This window comes from Hippocampus zosterae, chromosome 5, assembly GCF_025434085.1.
Source record: "Hippocampus zosterae strain Florida chromosome 5, ASM2543408v3, whole genome shotgun sequence".
In the NCBI taxonomy this organism is placed as follows: Eukaryota; Metazoa; Chordata; class Actinopteri; order Syngnathiformes; family Syngnathidae; genus Hippocampus; species Hippocampus zosterae.
Window position 1 is genome coordinate 25,551,664 of NC_067455.1, and position 20,872 is coordinate 25,572,535.

The 20,872-nt window shown below is 43.8% G+C and overlaps 3 protein-coding genes across 15 annotated transcripts in view; 1 reads left to right on the plus strand and 2 right to left on the minus strand.

Annotated features, from left to right (window-relative positions):
• soga3a (SOGA family member 3a) overlaps positions 1-11,143 on the minus strand; it is a 34,873-nt gene extending 23,730 nt beyond the window's left edge. For 3 of the 13 annotated variants that reach the window (XM_052064637.1, XM_052064635.1, XM_052064639.1), the window contains exons 1-2: positions 6,996-7,760; positions 6,403-6,570 (exon numbers count right to left, since the gene is read on the minus strand). In XM_052064637.1, the coding sequence (XP_051920597.1) occupies positions 6,403-6,570; positions 6,996-7,385 (558 nt within the window). In that variant the 5' untranslated portion in view covers positions 7,386-7,760. Of the gene's footprint in view, positions 1-1,221; positions 1,283-6,402; positions 6,571-6,995; positions 7,766-10,963 lie in introns of those variants that run through there. The other 10 variants (XM_052064645.1, XM_052064636.1, XM_052064640.1 and 7 more) reach the window with 8 other exon arrangements.
• The window catches only part of cmc1 (C-x(9)-C motif containing 1), a 226,517-nt gene that overhangs the window by 46,013 nt on the left and 159,632 nt on the right, over positions 1-20,872 (plus strand). The window lies entirely within an intron of this gene.
• On the minus strand, positions 11,145-18,319 carry LOC127600285 (protein SOGA3). The gene is made up of 10 exons (XM_052064748.1): positions 17,954-18,319; positions 16,251-16,475; positions 15,993-16,151; positions 15,371-15,439; positions 14,526-14,845; positions 14,134-14,293; positions 13,952-14,021; positions 13,224-13,770; positions 13,014-13,143; positions 11,145-11,287 (listed from the first exon to the last, which is right to left on the minus strand). Exons 1-10 carry the CDS (start codon positions 18,086-18,088, stop codon positions 11,177-11,179), a joined length of 1,926 nt encoding a protein of 641 aa, XP_051920708.1. The 5' UTR covers positions 18,089-18,319; the 3' UTR covers positions 11,145-11,176.

Genomic DNA, 20,872 nt, shown 5'->3' on the forward strand with positions numbered 1-20,872 from the left:
AGAGTGGGCCGGCCTGAAATACTGATGACAGCACACTGACAGACTCACGAGACTGACGATGTCTACATTCACAGTATTTACAAATACCACAACATTAAATTACCCGTTCAAAAAAAAGATCAGCCCAACATATGATATAGGCTTTACACTGTTTGCTTTGTGTTGCACGTTTTGATGAGGTTTAAAAAATATATACAGTACCGTATTTTCCACACAATAAGGCGCACCGAAAAGTCTTCCATTTTCTTAAAAGCTCAATGTGCGCCTTAAAATACAGTTTGCCTTGTTTATGGTCGCTATGGTAATATGTCGACCCCAAAATGGCTCCTTACTGGAGACATGCTTACAATGTTATAACTTGCTGTTGGTTCAGTGAACTGTGTCGCTGCTTTATTGAATACGTTTTTGTTGCAGCTCCGAAAAAAGGAGAGCTGGGGTGTTGTTTTTTTTAAAACACACACTTTATGAATGGTTTTCAGTCTCAACAAATACGGGTACGTCTTTGTCCGTCTCCATGCCTTCTCTTCCTCCGTTCGACTTGAGAGGCGTTCTCCGAAAGAAGTAAATGAACGATAACTTCAAAGAAACTATGAAAATTGAAAAGAAAGCATCAAAAGAGAAAATCAAGCGAGGAAATCACAAAATAAATTGTATACCCTCAACAGAGTTTATTTTGTGACTTCCTCGTTTGTGAATACACAATAAAGGAATAAATAACAAACACTTCTGAGACAGTCCAGTCTCCTACATGTTACTGACATCTGATCCTTCTGTTGGAGCTATGCTCAAGGAAATGCCAAGAAGGGGCTGGAGGCTATAGAATTTATTTTGTGATTTCCTTGCTTGATTTTCCGTTTTGATGCATTATTGTCAATTTTCGTAGTTTCATTGAAGTAATCTTAATTTATGTTTTTCGGAGGCGGTCATGAACACCTCTCGAGTCAAACGGAAGGAGCGTAGCTCCATCTAGTGCATGCATTGTAGATTGCGCCTTATAATCCAGTGCGTCCAATATAAGATATATTTTTTAAAAATAGCCCATTCATTGAAAGTGCGCCTCATAATCCAGTGCACCTTTTAGTGCGGAAAATACGGTATTTGTGTTTGCCGTATTTGGCCTTGTTAGCTGCTCTGCTTGCCTTTTCTGCACCACCCTTTCTTTCTGCTATCAATCGTAACTTGACAGCGCCTCCTGTGGCTGTATGAAGCTAATACGCTCACCTCGAGTATTGATTGGCTGCCGGTCAACATGAATGTCACATTCCTCGGGGTAGTGGGGAGACTAGGTAATGGCGGAGCAGTGCGGGGGTATGGCCACAAAGACACAGTGAGAATAAATCAGCAGCACACAGTAAAATCTGCCTGGAAATATCTGGCTTAGGACCTCCGAATTGAATGCTTGTCCTGAATTTCGGGGTTGAAAATCAATCTCGTAGTTTATTTTGAATGCATAGCTCACTGATGACAACTGTGCAAGGACTAAGCCAATTCATATCAACTCAACTCAACTGTATTTATAGAGCACTTTCAAACAGCCATTGCTGCATAAAAAGTGCTGTCCATGGAGCAAATTAACACATACAATAAACAGTAAAACAAATCGGTAATAAAGACGGTAGAAAGCACAAATTAAGAAAGCATCTTGTCCAATGAGCTCAGTTTTTTTTAATCAAGCAGAGATTATAGCTAACAGATAATGCTGACTCGGAGCATGTAAAATGCTAATAATAACCAATTGTACATCTCCCACATGTGTAATTTTAGGTAGCGTGCATTTGTCGCCGTATCACTTCAGTCCTTAAAGGTCTGTCAAGTAAATGTGGCCAACAATCTTTTAAGTAATATAAAAGGCTAAAACAATTTTAAGCATACTTTCATTAGTATATTTAACGCAACCTACCCGGGTTGATTGACCCATAGCAACGCGCTTAACAACTAAAATACTTTTCATTGGCAATCTCAGGCGAGTGACGTCATTCGAAGAAAGCCGAGTCGCCAGTCATCCACTGTACTGCATGGTTGATTGTCCCGTTCTTTGCCATTGTTATCGACATATTCATCAAAATGCCTTTGCATGACGATGCACTGTTCACAGCCAACTCTTGTTTGAGTAGCCAAAAGATAAGAATAGACCACATAACATAACAAACGCTGGTGCGTTTTGGCTGCCGCTGCTCAACCCGTATTGTTTTGTGTTTTTTGTTATTGTAAAGTGTCTTTGCGTGTCTTGAAAGGCGCTTATAAATAAAATGTATTATTATTATTATTATTATTATTATTATTATAAATGGACCAGATTCATTCTCACAAATCGAACGAATTTCATGCCGGTGTCGACAAGCGTTCTTTGTTACAAGCACTTCGTGATCTGTTTTCTCAACTATTTTGCTTCCGATAAAGGGTTTGCAAAAAGCCAGGTGTGATAATCAATCAATAAATCTGATTGTTGTTTATGAAATCATTAGATTCAAAATATTATACTGTACATAGATGGCATGCATATAGTGAGGGTTTGTTGGGAGCGTCTGGCGGAATCCCCTGTCAGAAGGAGTTTCAACTCCCACCTCCGACAGAGCTTTTCCCATGTTCCGGGGGAGGCGGGGGACATTGAGCCCGAGTGGACCATGTTCCGTGCCTCTATTGTTGAGGCGGCCAATCTGAGTTGTGGCCGTAAGGTGGTTGGTGCCTGTCGTGGCGGCAACCCCCGTACTCGCTGGTGGGCACCAGCAGTAAGGGATACCGTCAAGCTGAAGAAGGAGTCCTATCGAGCCTTTATGGCCTGTGGGACCCCAGAGGCAGCTGACGGGTATCGACTGGCCAAGCGGACCGCGGCTTTGGTGGTCACCGAGGCAAAAACCCGAGCGTAGGAAGAGTTCGGTGAGGCCATGGAAGTCGACTTCCGGACGGCTTCGAGGAAATTCTGGTCCACCATCCGACGTCTCAGGAGGGGGAAGCAGTGCACCACTAACACTGTGTACAGTGGGGCTGGGGCACTGCTGACTTCGACTCGGGACGTTGTGAACCGGTGGGCAGAGTACTTCGAAGACCTCCTCAACTCCACCAACACACCTTCCTTGGAGGAAGCAGAGCCTGGGGACTCTGAGGTGGGTATCCTATCTCAGTGGTTGAAGTCACCGATGTGGTTAAAAAGCTCCTCGGTGGCAAGGCCCCAGGGGTGGATGAGATCCGCCCGGAGTTCGTCAAGGCTCTGGATGTTGTGGGGCTGTCCTGGTTGACACGCCTCTGCAACATCGGTTGGTCAACAGGGAGAGTGCCTCTGGATTGGCAGACCGGGGTGGTAGTCCCTCTTTTTAAAAAGGGGGACCGGAGGGTGTGTTCCAACTACAGAGGGATCACACTCCTCAGCCTCCCTGGTAAGGTCTATTCAGGGGTGCTGGAGAGGAGGGTCCGTCAGGAAGTCGAGCCTCAGATTGAGGAGGAGCAGTGTGGTTTTCGTCCCGGCCGTGGAACAGTGGACCAGCTTTACACCCTTAGCAGGGTCCTTTAGGGTATGTGGGAATTCGCCCAACCAGTCTACATGTGTTTTGTGGACTTGGAGAAGGCGTTTGACCGCGTCCCTCGGGGAGTTCTGTGGGGGGTGCTTCGTGGGTATGGGGTACCGAACCCCCTGATACGGGCTGTTCGGTCACTATACCACCAATGTCAGAGTTTGGTTCGCATTGCCGGCAGTAAGTCGGAATCGTTTCCAGTGGAGGTAGGACTTTGTCGCCGATTCTGTTCATAACCTTTATGGACAGAATTTCTAGGCGCAGCCGAAGCGTTGAGGGGGTCCGTTTTGGGGGCCTCAGTATTGCATCCCTGCTTTTTGCAGATGATGTGGTGCTGTTGGCTCCTTCAAACGGGGCTCTCCAACTCTCACTGAAGCGTTTCGCAACCGAGTGTGAAGCGCTTGGGATGAAAATCAGCACCTCCAAATCTGAAGCCATGGTCCTCAGTCGGAAAAGGGTGGAGTGCCTCCTCCGGGTCGGGGAGGAGATCTTACCTCAAGTGGAGGAGTTCAAGTATCTTGGGGTCTTGTTCACGAGTGGGGGTAGGAGGGAGCGGGAGATCGACAGGCGGATCGGTGCAGCGTCTGCTGTGATGCGGACGTTGTATCGGTCTGTCGTGGTGAAGAAGGAGCTGAGCCAAAGGGCGAAGCTCTCAATTTACGCGACGAGTCTGCGTACCGCCAACAAGTGGAGCAGCTGGATCTCTGGTGCAGCCGACACAACCTCGGGCTGAACACGCTCAAGACTGTAGAGATGATCGTGGACTTCAGGAAAGATTCTTCTCCACAGTTGCCCCTCACACTATCCAACTGCCCTGTGTCAACCGTCGAGACCTTCAAGTTCCTGGGAATCACAGTCTCCCAGGACATGAAGTGGGAAGTCAACACCATCTCCATCCTGAAAAGGGCCCGGCAGCGGATGTACTTCCTGAGGCTGCTGAGGAAGCATGGCCTGCCACAGGAGATGCTACGACAGTTCTACACGGCAGTCATCGAATCAATCCTGTGTTCTTCCATCACGGTTTGGTTTGGGGCCGCCACAAAAAAGGACAAAATCCGACTTCAACGGACAGTTAGGACGGCGGAAAAATCTTTGGCATTCCCTACCCACTCTTGAGGACTTGCACACTGCAAGAATCAAGACAAGGGCACAGAAAATCCTCCTGGATCCCCCGGCCCCTGCCCACCACCTTTTTCAGCCACTCCCCTCAGGCAGACGCTACAGATCCATGCGCACCAAATCCAGTAGACACTTAAACAGCTTCTTCCCTCTAGCCATTAACTCCTTAAACAGTCACTGACGTAGTCAGTCTTCTTGCACCACAAAATGGTGCTACAAAACTACTGGTTACTCTAAAATGGTTCAATGATTTTGTTGTTTACGATGATACTAGTGCAGCGTGTTATACCGGAGACAAATTCCTTGTGTGTTGTACATACTTGGACAATAAAGATGATTCTGATTCTGATTCTGATCTACGTCCCAACCCTCACCTATGGTCACGAGCTATGGGTCGTGACCGAAAGAACGAGATCCCGGATACAAGCGGCTGAAATGAGTTTTCTCCGCAGGGTGTCTGGGCTCTCCCTTAGAGATAAGGTGAGAAGCTCAGTCATCCGGGAGGGGCTCAGAGTCGAGCCGCTTCTCCTCCACATCGAGAGGAGCCAGATGAGGTGGCTTGGGCATCTGATTCGGATGCCTCCTGAGCGCCTCCCCGGTGAGGTGTTCCGGTCATGTCCCACTGGGAGAAGACCCCGAGGAAGACCCAGGACACGCTGGAGAGACTATGTCACCCAGCTTGCCTGGGAACGACTCGGGATCCCCCGGGGAGAGCTGGAAGAAGTAGCTAGGGAGAGGGAAGTCTGGGCTTCCCTGCTAAAGCTGTTGCCCCCGCGACCCGGCCCCGGATAAGCGGTAGATGATGGATGGATGGATGGATAGATGGCATGATGTACGAAAACATTCAAAATGTATGAGTGCATGGAAGGAATCCTCTGTCATGGTTTACAACTAATAATGCTGCCAATATAATGTGCGGAGTGGCCAACAACGCAACAGAACTACCTTAGCAATGACAATGTAGGACACAACAGACGATAACGTGTGCCCTAGAGCTTGCGGGAACACTGCACCAGGTAGATAATCCCATTGTGCACAATTTACAGCATGGCACAGCATCGAATTTTAAACAATAACGCTAGGCTAATAATCACAGCCTATAGAGTTTACGATTCTCCCAATCGTGATGGGTCTCGTCTCCACTCCATGTCCGGACGTTCGGGCAAAACATTTTCCGCATGCTGAGCATCTGGCTCATACATGTAAATGTGTTGTGTTCACATGCCATTAGTGGTGGCTAGCCTATGTGTCAGATTGTGTGTCTCACAATGTGTTATCACTAAAACGGCAGAGCTCCGCCACATTCCGATGACTTCGGACGATTGACAAGATGAGCAGTAATCATTCCATCACATACATTCATCAAATAGATTGACACCACTAACTATGCATGGCTCCGAACATCAAGTAATCCACGCAATGCCTCACACACTAGTTAGTGGCATGGAAATTGAACTCAAAAGTATTTTTCGAGACTAACAGTAGCTGTCACCAATAAAGGAAAACACTTTATCTGCTTCATTGTGAAAGCAAGTTTCAACTGGCTCAGATGGAATAACTGTTTGTCTCCATCGTGCTAATCTTCATCAAAGCTGAGGCCAAGAATTTAATGAACTCTCAGGTGACTCATCACTTGTAACCATGGACGACAAAGTAGACCAAAATTCACCATAATGCCACACACCCTAACATAGGCATATCACAAGCAACATTGTACGTTTCTTGTATAATTGCACACGCATCCATCAACTCAAAGGTCAACTTTATCCATTACCTGTGCAATGCAGCACTTGAGCTCCGCCCTCTCTAGCTCCCAGGCACATCTGTCTCTGTTGTACTGCAGCTGAAGATCACTCCTCTTTTCTTCTTCTCGCTTCACCTCCACCTGCACTTCTTCCAACACTGTCTTCAGGTCCAGCAAAATTCTCCGGTTCTCCCCTGCCTGCACAAACATCAGCACAACTTTCAGCCAAATAATTTGCGAGATGAGCTGGCATCACAAATGATTTAGCACATGGTAACTTTAGGCGCTATCAGGAAAGTAAGTCTTTGACAAATCATTTTTGTACTACTTATCCTCACAATGGTTACGGGTGAGCTGGAGTCGGAGACTCTAACCTGGAGTCCATCTAAGCAGACTGGGGAGAGGCGGAGTACACCCTGAACTGTTCGTTCAAGGCACATATAGACAAATAACCATCCTCACTCACCTGCACACCTCTATGGTCAATTTAGAGTTCTAAATTAATTACACTGACAAACTGCAATTATACAAGACTAAGGTGAGAGACAGTCTTGAGGCATAGAAATGAGTGAATTACAAATGTTCTCTGAGAGAGGAACAGCAGCCCACTGTTCTGTAGTTACTTGTATGTCAGCCACTTCTCTCAGCAGCACCTCCTTATCCCACATCCATTTCTCTTTATCCTGTACGTGCCGCTTTTTCAGATCCTCAAATTTCTTCTTTAGCCGCGTATGTTGCTGTTGCTGGGCTTCGGTGTCTGGCGGCATTTGTCCTTTGAGGAATTCCAGTTTTGTCCCTGTTCCACCTTCACTTTCTCCCGGCAAAGCGTCACAGATGTTCCTGAAAACGATGGGCGGGGATGATATCCTCCTTGGTGAGCTGCAGTTTTTTCCTTTGCCAGTCTTCTCGAGTCTGGTGCACGGTACAAACTCCCATCCTTGAGACGGGACGTAGCCCCCGGCTGCACCGCCTCCACCGTGCAGCCCTGAACCATTTAAAAGTGCACTCCACATGGCGCCGCCATATCCGAGTTAAACGAACAAAATATTAAAAGTTCTTCAAAAGGTGTCCTTACGTTCAATTACTTGTATTTACAACCTTTATGTTTTAACGTAATTAAATGGTACAATTATTCAAACCCAGCCAAATCCCCTGATGGGCCAGGCAGCAGCTTGTACGGCAGTCCTCGTGCAGAATGGCATAGTCCCCTTCATCTCCCACAGACACGAGCGTCAGTCTTCATCGTGGTGCCTGTGCGTTGCTTTTGTGCTCCTTTTGCTTTCTACTGTACTTTACTTGAAATGAAGGCACGGGCGAGGACAGGCGCACAGTAACTGCTTCGCCACTCCAGTAGTGGAAGGTGCCAAAAATATCATGGACCCCTCTCATGTGAGTATGGGAGAGTGGGAGTATTTTTATCTCGTGTAACCATGAGTTTATTTTCCAAACACCAGACAGGGTGGAGAAGATTCCCGCCTTCAGTCAACGCCAAAGTATTCTTCAACGCGCCACTGACACTGTCTCATTGGCAACGAAGCCATTTACGCACGTAGCCTATTGACGGCTGCATCGCTAAATTACTTACATGCTAACAATGTAAAGTTGTCATAACGAAACGTAACACAAACACAAACGTACTGTACATAAACGTTCAAGCGGCCAGAGTTTGTCGACAAAACGCACCAGTGCTAGCAAAACATTTTTACACTACAAATTGCAATTTGTGCCGTGGCATGGCCCTCTATTGCAAAACAATAACCCTCGAAAAAGCACCAGAAATGCGACCAAATAGAGCCTTACCTCATCTTTAATGCACTCTATATTTCAGGCACAGAACTGAAAAGAATGTCATAGCTCGGTTAACAACAACTGCAGAGGGACTTCCCACATCTGGAATCATGCTGTCTTTCACGGGAATTCTCTCTCTCTCTCTCTCTCTCTCTCTCTCTCTCTCTCTCTCTCTCTCTCTCTCTCTCTCTCTCTCTCTCTCTATCCCTTTTGTAAATTTACAGCACTTTAGTTTCTAATGTACCGGTAATTACTTTAATCATAGAGTAAACTGAAGGTCTTGGTCAAAGGTCCCCTTCTCAGGCTCTCTATTTATATTCCAAGCCTTTCAAGCAGGTTTGAAAATTTAATCGTCAGATTATTTCATTCATCCGTTTTCTAAACCACTTATCCTGACGAGGGTTATGGCATGTATGAGCCTATCCCAGCTGTCTTTGGACAATAGGTGGGCACACGCTGAACTGGTTGTCACCAATAGCAGGGCACACACAGATGAACAACCATTCATACACACAGTCACACCCATGGACAGTTTCAATTGTTCAATTATGTTTGTTTTTGTGGTGAGGAAACTGGAGTTCACGGACAAGAGCCACGCAGACACGCAGACAAAATGCTAACTCCACACAGGAAGGATGTAGCCCGGATTTGAACCCTTGACCTTTGAGAGAGGGATATGCGAGCCAGTCAGCCTCCTTCCACCCAAGTTTTCACATTATAAAATTGTATTTAGTCGAGAAGTATTTGTTTCTTTCTCGGAAACTGCTGTTTATGTTTATAGACATCACATGGTTTTGTGGTTAACACATGTGCCTCACAGTCAAGAGGATATGAGTTAAGTTTGCATGTCCTCCCTCTGGCTGGGAATATTCCAGCTTTCTCCCATATTTCAAAAACATACAAAAGAAAACGATATTGGAATTGGATTTATACATGTCAGGTTAATTGAAGACTCTAAATCAGGGTTGTCAAATTCATTTTGGTCCCACATTGTAACCTCCTTATTGCTTCTCTTGGAGGGATGAGATGACTCTGGAATTGACCAAAATATTAGGTACACCCCACAAATTAAACAGGAAGTGATCCAGAAGTACAAGAAAATCAACAGAAAGTGTCCTGAATTTGAACAAGTGACCCGTAAGTGCCCTAAAATCAACAGGAAGTGACACCATTTTTTTCCCCAATGAACAAAGGGAATTCATAAGTAAAAACTTGCCATTTCCATTAAAATGTCTGACATATTTTTCTCGCATAGCTGCTTGTTTCAATTTTCTTCAGGCATATGAAAAACATAAGTCAGTCACAAATCCTGAGAAGGAGGGCTTGATAGTTCTCCATTTGGCACAATGTATGTTATTTACCCATCAACAAAATTATGTCAATCAAATCCTAATCAGAAAATTCTAAGTCATCCATCAAGAAAATAATTCAACAAAATTCAAATTTGGTCAACCAATTTTTCATATCAGGCCAAAAGCGTTGAATGATAAGGGAAAATAGTTTCATCATCATTATGACAGAAGGAAAAGTTCTCAACCTCAAATTTAAATAATTTCTTGCAACATTTTGCCACAGGTTGAATCTTATCTATGATCTTAAAATGTGTTTGTTTGACTTTTGGGAAAACGAACCTTTTTTTTCGTAGTTTGTAAATGCTTTATTTCGTGTGACTGACGAAATTAGAAACTTGCCAAACATTCCATATTTTTTAAACAATTCTTACGTTTCAATTTCAACATTTTCCAAAGATTGATGACAAGTGTGCCTGTATTTTCTCATTCCTAAAAAGTCATGGTTTTCCCACGATTCAACATTTTTCAAGCAAAGAAAAAATCCCCATTAATTTGCAAATGCACATTCAATGTTACACATTTACATCATTCCCATTTGAAATGTACAACATTCAGCTCATTCAATTCACATTGGGAAGTATTTTCAACATTCCAGAAAAAAAAGTAATATTCTCAAACTTTCATCACAGAATTTCACAAATTCACATACTCTGATCTTTTTTTCATATTCATTCAGTGAATCACAACATTCCAATTTCAAAACACTCCAAGAATTCATGCTTGTCAGGGCTAATATTTTTCTCATTTCCAATAGCACATTAAAAACTTCCTGCTCATTTTATTCACATTTGAAATCATTTTCAACATGACAAAAATTACCATTCACCAAAATGTCTTGTTTTCACAATCAAAGTACAGTACGCACAAAAAATCCCCTATTGATTCCCATTGGCACATTCAACATTAAACATTTTTATGATTCCATATTGAAATGCAAAACATTCAGCTCATTCAATTCACCTTTGGGATGAATATATACATGACAAAAATTACCATACACGCCCCCAAATGAAAAATCACGACTAACTACACACACAAAAATTCTTTATTTTTTCAATGACACATTCAACAAAACTGATTCACATTCAGCAAAAGAGATTCACATTGTTCGTTTTTGAAATTCTAAATGTTCAGCTAATTCAATTCACAAGCCAAAAATTCTGGTTTCTAAAAACTTCAACATGACCCCAACTAAAATTCCCACCCAAAATTCACGATCAATACTCAATGGTGCATTGTACTGAACAGATTGAAACTGTTGCTCGTTGAAATTTAAATCACTCCGCTCATTCAATTCACTTTGGGAACAATTTTCAACATGCCAAAAATTCCGTGGCAACATTGGCATAAAGCAAACCACTGTATGCCTCGACCACCCAGAGACGATCTCTAATTATACATCTAATACATTTCAGTAATTTTCATTTAATGAAAATGTGTTACATACTTACCTCACTCTCCACTATCTCCTCCAAGGTGTTTGATCTCCTATAGATGTAGAAATCATCTGAAGAGATGAATGGCTTGGGCCGTGCTTGTAACTTGATTATGCTTTGTACCTTGAGTGACTTGGTGTTCAATGGAATAGAATTAAAATGAAGCACTACATCAAAATCAAAAGAAAGAAACATAAAGATGTAGCCTCCGACATTAAATTTTGAGGCCTACAAAACAAAGAAAAGGGTAAAAAGGAACACAAGTTTAAAAATGGTGGCATAGGAGAGTGAGGAAAACAGAACAAGAATGAGGATCAGCAAAATAATGGGCTGGAACATCTTGATGAGTGAAATAAAAGAGGGGGGATAAGAGAACATTGTCAAATAGTTAGCATAAAACACCTACATACTATATAACAGCGATTATTTTCGGTTCTGTGCAAATGGCCCCAACCCTCTGACTTATTTCATTTTTATTTATTTATTTTTACAGCAATTATTTTGACCTGGTAAAACTGTGAATAGGATGTGTTGCAAAGATATTACTTAAAGCTATATTCCATTTAGGTTTAAGAACGGAAGGTTTCTGCTGTTGATGAAGTATAATGGGAGGCCAGATACTAGTGATGTGTCGTTCGCGAACGAGCGGGCTACGAGAGCCGGCTCTTTGAAGTGGGAGCCGTCTCCTCATTGGGGAGCCGGAAGGGGAGGGTTACACACGCACGCACGCACGCACACAGAGTCACACACACACGCTGCAGTTTAGAGAAGGGGGAGGGGTTAGAGAAGAGACACACACAGCAGCACACTGAGGAGCACGCGAACAAGACAGACGAGGAGACGAGAGAGCTAGTTAGTGAAAAAAAACAACACGGTGGAAAGTGGAAAGGTGAGAAAATGGATAGGAAACGCAGTGAAATATGGACTCATTTCAATTTAATTGATAGTTCAAAGGCAGCGTGTAGACTGTGCAAGGTTAAAATATCCCATAGATCAGGCTCCACAAATAACCTGCACAGGCACATCAGAAATATCCACCCATCAGTACAATTTGAAGAGAAAAGACAAGCAAGGGAACCAGCTATTAATGAAGGTGCTAGTGTGTCTGCAACTGTTGCTGCTGCTGCTGCGATGTCACAACTGCCTAGATGTACAACCCAGAGCTCTATGAGCCACTTTATGCAAAAAGCTATAAAACCAGCAAAACAGAACACAATTGACGAGGAACTGGGTAAAATGATTGCAAGGGATTTTCATCCATTTTGTGTTGGCTGTGTGTTGTCGCAACATCTGTCCCCTCAGAGAGAATCTTCTCCAAAACAGGGCAAATATTAACAGAGAGGAGAAAGAGGATCAACCCCTCAAAACTGATGCACTTGTTTTTTCTTCATGCCAATCTTCGCTAAAGACAAGCTAAAACCTTTACCTGGATGCTGCTTTTTTTCTTTTTGTTTTACAAATTTTAATTTATAATTTGTTGTGTGGTATTCAAAGCTTACTTATGTTGTTTTACTGTAAATAGTTAAAAGCTTATAAATATACACATTCAGAGATTGGAACTTTTTGACGACCTTGTTTTGAGATGGGTCTTTGTACTTTGTTTTTATTTTTGTAGCACTCCATGTTGAGTATGTTCAGAAGAATATAAATAAAGTCATATAAATAATAAATATTTGATATAATGTCCATTTGTTGCATTAGTACTTCATTTTACACATAATATTACGTTATTTTTGGTATTAAATTAATTTAAGCAACAAAAAAAAACGAGGAGCCATTTGGGAGCCGAAAGAGCCTCTTTTTAGGGACCCGATCCAAAAGAGCCGGCTCTCTAAAAGGAGGCGGAATTCCCATCACTACCAGATACTTACCCAAATCATCATAAGTTAGTTATTTGGTTTGGTTATTTGGGTGTCATTTCAGTCAAATGTCATGTAAATAGTGTGAGAGTATTTGTCCAGGGCAACATGCCATATAGAGCCGTCAAAGATGTTGCCCTAATAAAGAGGCTGATTAATAATCCATCTACTGTAATGAGCGTGTTTGTGTACCAAACTGAGCTTACAGATAGAGGTTCCTCTGGTTGTTTGTCATCTTGTTTAGGAACATCCAGCCGGTCAATGAAGCCTTGCAGCTCCTTTCTGAAGGCTTTCATCTGCGCGTTGATACGATATAGCAGCTCATGTTCTCGAATCCTGCCAAATGCGAGAATGGTGTGAGTTTTTTGTCATCCTAAGCATGGTAAAGTTTATGACCTCATACTTCTCGGACATACCTCCCACCTTCGTCTTCATCAACCAGCCTAGCAAAAAGCTCACCATTAGTGACGTACACCCGAGCCTCTGCAATAATGGTGCTGGTGTCAGCAATGAGCCTGTCGATGGTCCGGCCCAGCCTTTCGGCCTCTATTCGGATGTCTATCATCTGCTGCCGGTCCTTCAGGCTTCTGGATAAAAAACGGCTCTCCACAGGTGAGTAGAGGGAGCGTGTTGGGGTAAGGCAGCGGATGTTCCTCACCTCATCCGAATCACTCTCGCCTCCAATGGGGCCCTCCCGTTTACGGTGAGGTGGCAGGAGGCGAGGTGAGGAGGCTGAGGCTGAGGGAGTGTCATCGTCCCGCCCTCCGTCGCTCTCGGCATCACTGTCCCGTGGGCTGCCTCGTATGCCCAGGTGTGAAGCCAGGTCATAGCGCTGCATGTTAGACAGCAGTACACGGTTCTCATATTGCAGCTGCATCACTTTGCCGCTCAGTTCATTGATCTGCAGACGGGCTGCCTTAAGTTCCTCCTGGAGGGCCTCCATTTTCGCAGGGTCACTTCCTCCTGGGAAGTTGAAACAAGCCAACAGTGAAAAGTGGGACACCTCTGCAAATGAGACTTTAATTTGGGCCACCTGGTGGCCTTATGAAACACATTTTTCCTCAGATACACTCTTATGGTCATTGTTCTGCTTTGCGGCTTGTTTTCTTACAACCGACAAAAATAAATAAAAGGCAAAACAAACCTCCTCCGTGTCTCAAGCCAGCTTCATGGGATCCAGCCTTATACTTGAGCTTGTTCAGCTCATTTGTCACCTAAACATAAAACAACAACAACAACAAAAAAAATCCAAGTTAGGAGATGCACATTCCCCACTCTTTGGTCTGATTTATTCTTTTTTGGGATCATCACTGATCATTTATTTACCTTTTTGTTTTGCTCCTCCACATCTGCTAAATTCCTGCGCAGAAGTTCTGCTTCGTCCTCCACCAGCTGCAGCTGCTGCCTCAGCTCAGAGAGTGCCTCACTCTGCTCTCTGCACTGCTGACCTCCACGGCCATCGCCATCCACTCCTGCAGCCGCCAGACTAGGGAACACAATGAGCATTGGCATATGTCCGCACACAATCCAAATTGAGTATTACACCAGGGATCGGCAAAGTATGGCATCGTCAACGCGCAATTTTACAAACACATTTTTTCTTCTTCTTTTTTTTCAACCTTATCCATAAAGGACCTGGCTCTTCTGTTCATTTTGAAATTCAAATTTGGCTGTAGAGCACAATGGTTGAGTCGAATGATTTTATGACGATTCATCACCTGTCCTCCCTCATGTCATCCAACTCAGCCTTCAGGCCCCTGTTCTCCACCTCCAACTCTACAATCTTCCTCCCCAGGATGTTGGCTTCCTCCTCAACGAGGCGCAAGCGGAGCTTCAGCTCAGATTCCCTCGTGGTGGGTGGACCTCCAGCTTCACCTTTGGGCAACGGGCTGTCCACATCTCCGTAGAAGGAGCGATACTTCTGCAGCTCCTGCTCTAGGCGATCCTTCTCCTTGTCTATCTTTGCCATCTTTTTTCTCATTAAGACAGCCTCCTCTTTGATGAAGGCCAGTTGGCACTTGAGATCGTCATTTTCTTCCTATGTTTCAGAGGGAGATCAATTACGTTGAGTGATTTACTGTATGAGGAAAGAAAAATTGGGGGGGGAGTTGTTGTACCAGCCCATTTTGCAATGCCCTTTTTATATACATACAGTACTTTATGTATGTTTGGATATCACTAATATAAATTGCATATCTGCTAATGTTACACTGGAAGCAAGAAGTTCACTGCTCCAGTTACACAGAATGAAGGTCAACCAAATTTTCAGCAAAAAAATATCTAAAAAAATCAAACACATCTGACTTCTTTTATTTCTCCTCAGTAAATTATTATTTCCTTCTTCTTCTTATAATTATTATTTTTTTAACCAAGCCATCACAGAGGGTAAAATGGTGACGATAACTAGAGAACAGGAAATTTAAACAGAACTGAAACAAGGGAAAGTGTTTACTGCTCATTATATCATGAGCAATACAGTTCATGAAATCATTTACATCTATCAAATATTTTCACCTAATGAGGGTAATGTGAATAATAGCATATCCAAAACTCAGTGTCTCACCTCAGTTGGGGTCTGCTGAACCTTCCGCTCTTTCTGTAGATCCTTCACTCCTTTTCTCTTCAGGGACAGCTAGAGGGAAACAGCATTTACATCATCATCAACTGCTGCTGCTGCTACGTCAGCTGCCGGCAGCTGTTTTTTCACTTGGAGGACACACAACGTACTGTAGCTCATTCAGTGCCATCCATTTTCCGGCCCCTCTTTACCCGACCCGACCACGTGAAAAAAACAACATTAAATACATAAAAATGCACTTGGGATTGAATGCCTGGATTCTTTAAAAAACGTGAAAAAATCTCAAATGGCACCAAATCAGTTAATATCCAAGAAAAAAAGGAAACAGAATTTGACGATATTTCTCATTTCTGTGTGATTGGTTTATAAATAACATGCTGGGCTATTACGATTGTGCAAATACGATTAGACTTATTTGAGCAATATTAACTACGTACTGTATATGTACTTTTAATGAACATATTTCGAGTGCGAAGAGTAATGTTTTGTATTCAGTGCTCACTTTCCGTTGCGCAGCAATGCTTACGAGAGTATTTCATGAACAGGACCTTTTGAACCCCTCATTTATACTCACCTCAATGAGCACAGGTTATTTTTGTTTCCTCACCTCTTTAGCTTTCTCTAGCTCATTCTGAAGAGCTTGTTTAGTGACTTCTACTTCTATCAGTTGCTGCCTTAACTTCTCATTCTCTTCTTCAGTTCTTGTTCTCTTCTCTTCCACATTCTCCAACTCGTGGTGCAAACGCACAGACACATCCTTTGCCACCTGGTTAAACGAAGAGCATACAGTCGTGCTCGCTTGAGTCCAATGAACTGCACGGAACCTGAAAGACCAAAAAACTGAATCGGCGCATGTCAAAGTCACCTTGAGATCTTGCTCGAGACTTCTGAGCATCTCTCCATCCACTTGGCCACTGTCTGTGAAGCGGATCCTTTTTCTCTCAGCCTTCTTCAGGCGATATTGGAGTATTCTGCAATTCTTGTTAGCTCTCTCCAACTCTCTGCGCATGTCATGCAGCTGGCAGGCGTCTTCCTCATAGAAGGTGTCCCGCATCTCATCCATCTCTGCTCGCATCTCTTCAATTTCAGTCTTGGAAACATTGGAACAAATAGCCAGGTGTCAGAATATGATTGAGTAGTCTCTCTAAAAAGAAATTCTCAGGTCCCACCAATTTGTTATTTCCAGTGGTAGTCAATCAGCGGCAGCAAGGCCTTTCTCTGCTGACCTCAGCCCAAACACTGACCTACTGTACATTACAATCTGAATTCTAATAGTCCTTGCATTAAATTAGATGTCTTTATTCCTAACAGTCGATTATTGCAGCGCTTCCTTTGGCTGCACTACTTTGAGTACGTGCACATGTCCGAAAAATGTTGTCCAATTACTGTAGATTTCCAATTCTCTGTGTTGCAATTCTCTAATCTGCCCAAAACGGGATTTAAAGAAGCTGCTGTCCTGGCCAATTAAACTAAAGGTATATTAAACTAACTTAAACTATATTAACTGCAATCCAACTTCAGTCATAGCACTTTTAAAACAGTTGACCAAAGTGCTCTACAGTGCTCTACATTAACGCAACAAGAATAATGAAAAAATATAAGCATCTAAAATTAACTATCAACAACAGTTGTTTCAATAAAAACAATCCATTCATCCATCCATCCATTTTCTGATCCGCATTATTCTCATAAGGGTCACGGGGCATGCTGGAGCCTATCCCAGCCGTCTTCGGGCAGTAGGTGTGGGACACCTTGAACCATTTGCTAGCCAATCGCAGGGAACACAGAGACGAACAACCATCCGCGTTCACATTCACACCTAGGGACAATTTAGAGTGTTCAATGTGTTTTTTGGAATGTGGGAGGAAACCAGAATACCCAGAAAAAGCCCACGCAGGCACGGGGAGAACATCTCAAACTCCAAACAGGAAGGCTAGAGTCGGAATTGAAACCTCGCAAACCAGTCGAGCACCATGCCACCCTTCCAATTTCCATTTGAATAATATTCTACTCTCAGATCACACAGTTTTAACTGTGTATGTGTGTGTGTGTGTGTGTGTGTGTGTGTGTGTGCGTGTGTGTGTGTGTGTGTGTGTGTGTGTGTGTGTGTGTGTGTGTGTGTGTGTGTGTGTGTTTAAATAGCAAACTCCTTCTTTAATACATTCAATAATAGGTATATTTGCTGAGTATGGTTCTTTCATTGTGTGTTTCTTCAATATTATTTACCAAATCAGCTTTTGATTCTGAGCTGCTCCAGATGCATGGCATGATTGCTGCTGTTGCATTCAGCTGTGACGCTATAACGCAGATATATACAGCATTTATAAGGGGGGCGTTAAGTCGGACAAGTCTCCATTTAAGGCCCAGGCACCAAATACATGGCTCGGCAACAGTTACAGTGCAGCAAATGAACATACAACAGATGGGACTGTGACACTGCAGCCATGAGTTCTAAGACTTTCTTCTTTTTACATACATTCTTGCTGCTGGAGGCTGTAAATTTCCCCAGTGTGGGACGAATAAAGGATATCTTATCTTATCTTATCTTAAGACGGGTGTAGAATTTACCTTAAGATCATCATTTTCCTCCTCAAGTCGTTCCACCTCCTCCAATAGTGTCTGGTCCTGCTGGGGGGCGAGTTGTGAGGGCTCAGCCTCAGGGGAGAGCTCCAAGGAGGGGGGAGATGCTTGTTTTGCCTGCATCTTTGTTCCCTTCTTCCCTAACCTTTTATTCAGGTGAAACTGAATCAGCTCGGATTGTAAGCAGCCCTCCTTCCAGAAGCCGGGGCCACAGCCGACTGTGCTTTTAGAGGTTTTCTTAGTCGTCACAGAGGTGTCCCCTCCTTTCTGGTTTTTACTCCTCAATTTGGGGGATTTGGACGAAGAGGGCTGATCCGAGACCACTCTGTTTGGATCGGCTCTGCAGGAGGAGGGGACATCGGAGCCCAGACGCGGGGAGTCGTCGGACGTCTGGATGACGCCTCTGTCTGGAGCAGCCCGGCTAAAAATGGGGCTTTCAGCACCGGAGACCTGAACAGCGGCCGCGCCTTTGGATATGGGAGCGCTCACGGCCTGCCGCTCCCTGCCTGATGAGACGGGAGAATTACCTCGGCTGCTTCGCCCTACCCCTGCGCTCAGTGCTTGCTTTGAGGCGAGATGCTTTGACGGGTTACTCCCTTTTTGCGTCGCTTTGGGTCCGGCGTCTTTTGGGCCGGCGGGGGAGGAGGAGCGCGGCTGCTTCCAGCTGCTATTGTCCCCCTGCTTCGGCGAGTCGGCGGACGATGATGGCTGCATGATGGTGTCAGAGGCTAAGCTCATCCTCTACAACATCCATACCCTATCCCTGTAGGCGCAGAACATCGCTCTTCAGCTTTAACGCCGAGTCCATAGGTAAGATTCGTTTTTGAATCTTGAGCACGGCACATGCAGACGCCCAAAATGACGCCCAAGACAACAGATGGGCCCGTTTAGTCTCAGTTTGATGAGGTGTATGTGGGTTCAGCTGCAGCTCAGCCAATTAGACACCAGTGTGCATACGCCCGGGGCCGGACTTCGGGGGTGCGTAAGAAGAAACAAAAAACAAAGTCAAAGGCTAACAATGCTGGGCTAAAATTGTGGAGGAATAAACGTCAAGTGTGGCAATTTTATCATCCCGATTGAAATGAAGATGAGTCAATCTCCAGGATATATGATATGTACACAAACCTTTTCCTGTCAGCCATCATCTCCTCTTTTCCAACATGCAGGATAACTCACTTACTCAAATGCTTGAGGATCAGCTATAAAAGTAGCACCGGTTGACAACATGACACTTTATTTTATTTTCCTACATTTTTTTTCATGGCTGTTCAGCCATGAAAAAACACTATTTCCAACTATATTTGAATTAAATGATGCTCGTTTACTCCAAACAAGTAAAACCAGCGTAGTAGTTTTATCATGCAATGTCTTTGCAATGACCCATTGTGAAAAGCAATACTTAAGTCAACATTGGAAAACAGGCAGTCTAAACATGTCGTTCACTGGCAAACGTTCCCTTTTGCAACAATCACACCCTTGTTGTCACCCATCTGATCAAAGAGGAGGACCATCAAAGACCATTTAATGTTCTTTTCTTACCTTTGAGTCGGATGCTGAAGCTCAGTGGTGATAAAGGTAGAGGGGATGCCGACTCCAGAGCCTCCCAACCACCAGCCAGACAGGCCATTTACATATTCATGAAATTACATCATCGCTGGGCGGGCCGCTCTCGTTTAGTGGACTGCAACGGTACGGGAAACAGCCCGTGCACTCTAATATATTTTTTCCTGCCATTTCACCTCCATTTGCTTAAAAATAACAATAGCCATGATCTTTAATGTTTTTGCCTTACTATAATTGAAATTTAAATAGTTAACAGGTTTGAGTGACTACAAATTTCGACAAGAATGAAAAATAGTGTCTGTCCTATTTGTTTTCAATACCATTTTCATAGGGGGTACCTTATTTACATACATTAATTATTTTTGAAATTTTATTAATTATCTGGCAGCAGGGTGGTCGACTATTTAGCACATCCGCCTCACGGTACAGAGGTGCAGGGTTCGGATTGAGGCTCCGGCCTTCCTGTGTGGAGTTTGCATGTTCTCCCTGTGCCTACGTGGGTCTTCTCTGGGTACTGCGGTTTCCTGCCACATTCCAAAAACATGCATGGCAGGCTGATTGAACACTCTAAATTGCCCAAAGTGTGAGTGTGAGTGCGAATGTGCTGCTTTACGATTCGCTAGCAATCAGTTCAGGGTCTCCCTCAGCTTTCTGCCCGTAGACAACTGGGACAGGCTCCAGCACGCCCGCGACCCTTGTGAGGATAAACAGATTAGAAAATGGACGGATATTAATTGTCATCCAACATCATGGTGAATAGTTATAGTTCTAAGGGTAGGGGTTTGTATGTTCTCCCCGGCCTTTGTGTTTTTTGGGAACTCAGGGCTTCCTCCTCCATTCCAAAAACTTTCATGTTAGATTCATTTAAGACTCTAAATTGTCCTCTGGTGTGAATGTGAGTGGATGGTTATTTGCCGATGTGTACTACCTTGCGACTGGCTGGTGAACAATTCGTGCAGCCACGATATGCCAGCTCACCTGCGACCCGGATGAGGAGAAGTGGTGTATGGATGATTATCAATCCATTCATCCTTGTTAATTAGTATCCCTCAATGGAAATTCAACGAAGTCAGAGTTGCAGGAAAAAGTATGTGAAACATTTGGAATTTCTTAAATTTCAGCATAAATTGGTCATAAAATGTATAAATATAGTCAAATCCTCTAAATCAAGAATAAACAGAGTCTGCTCAAGCTAATACCAAACAAGCAATTGTATGTTTTCATATTTTTATCAAGCATAGCATTAAACATGCACAGGACAAGGAGGAAAAAGTAAGTGAACCCTTGGATCGAATTACTGGTTGAATCTCCATGGGCAGCAATAACTGCCACCAAACATTTCCT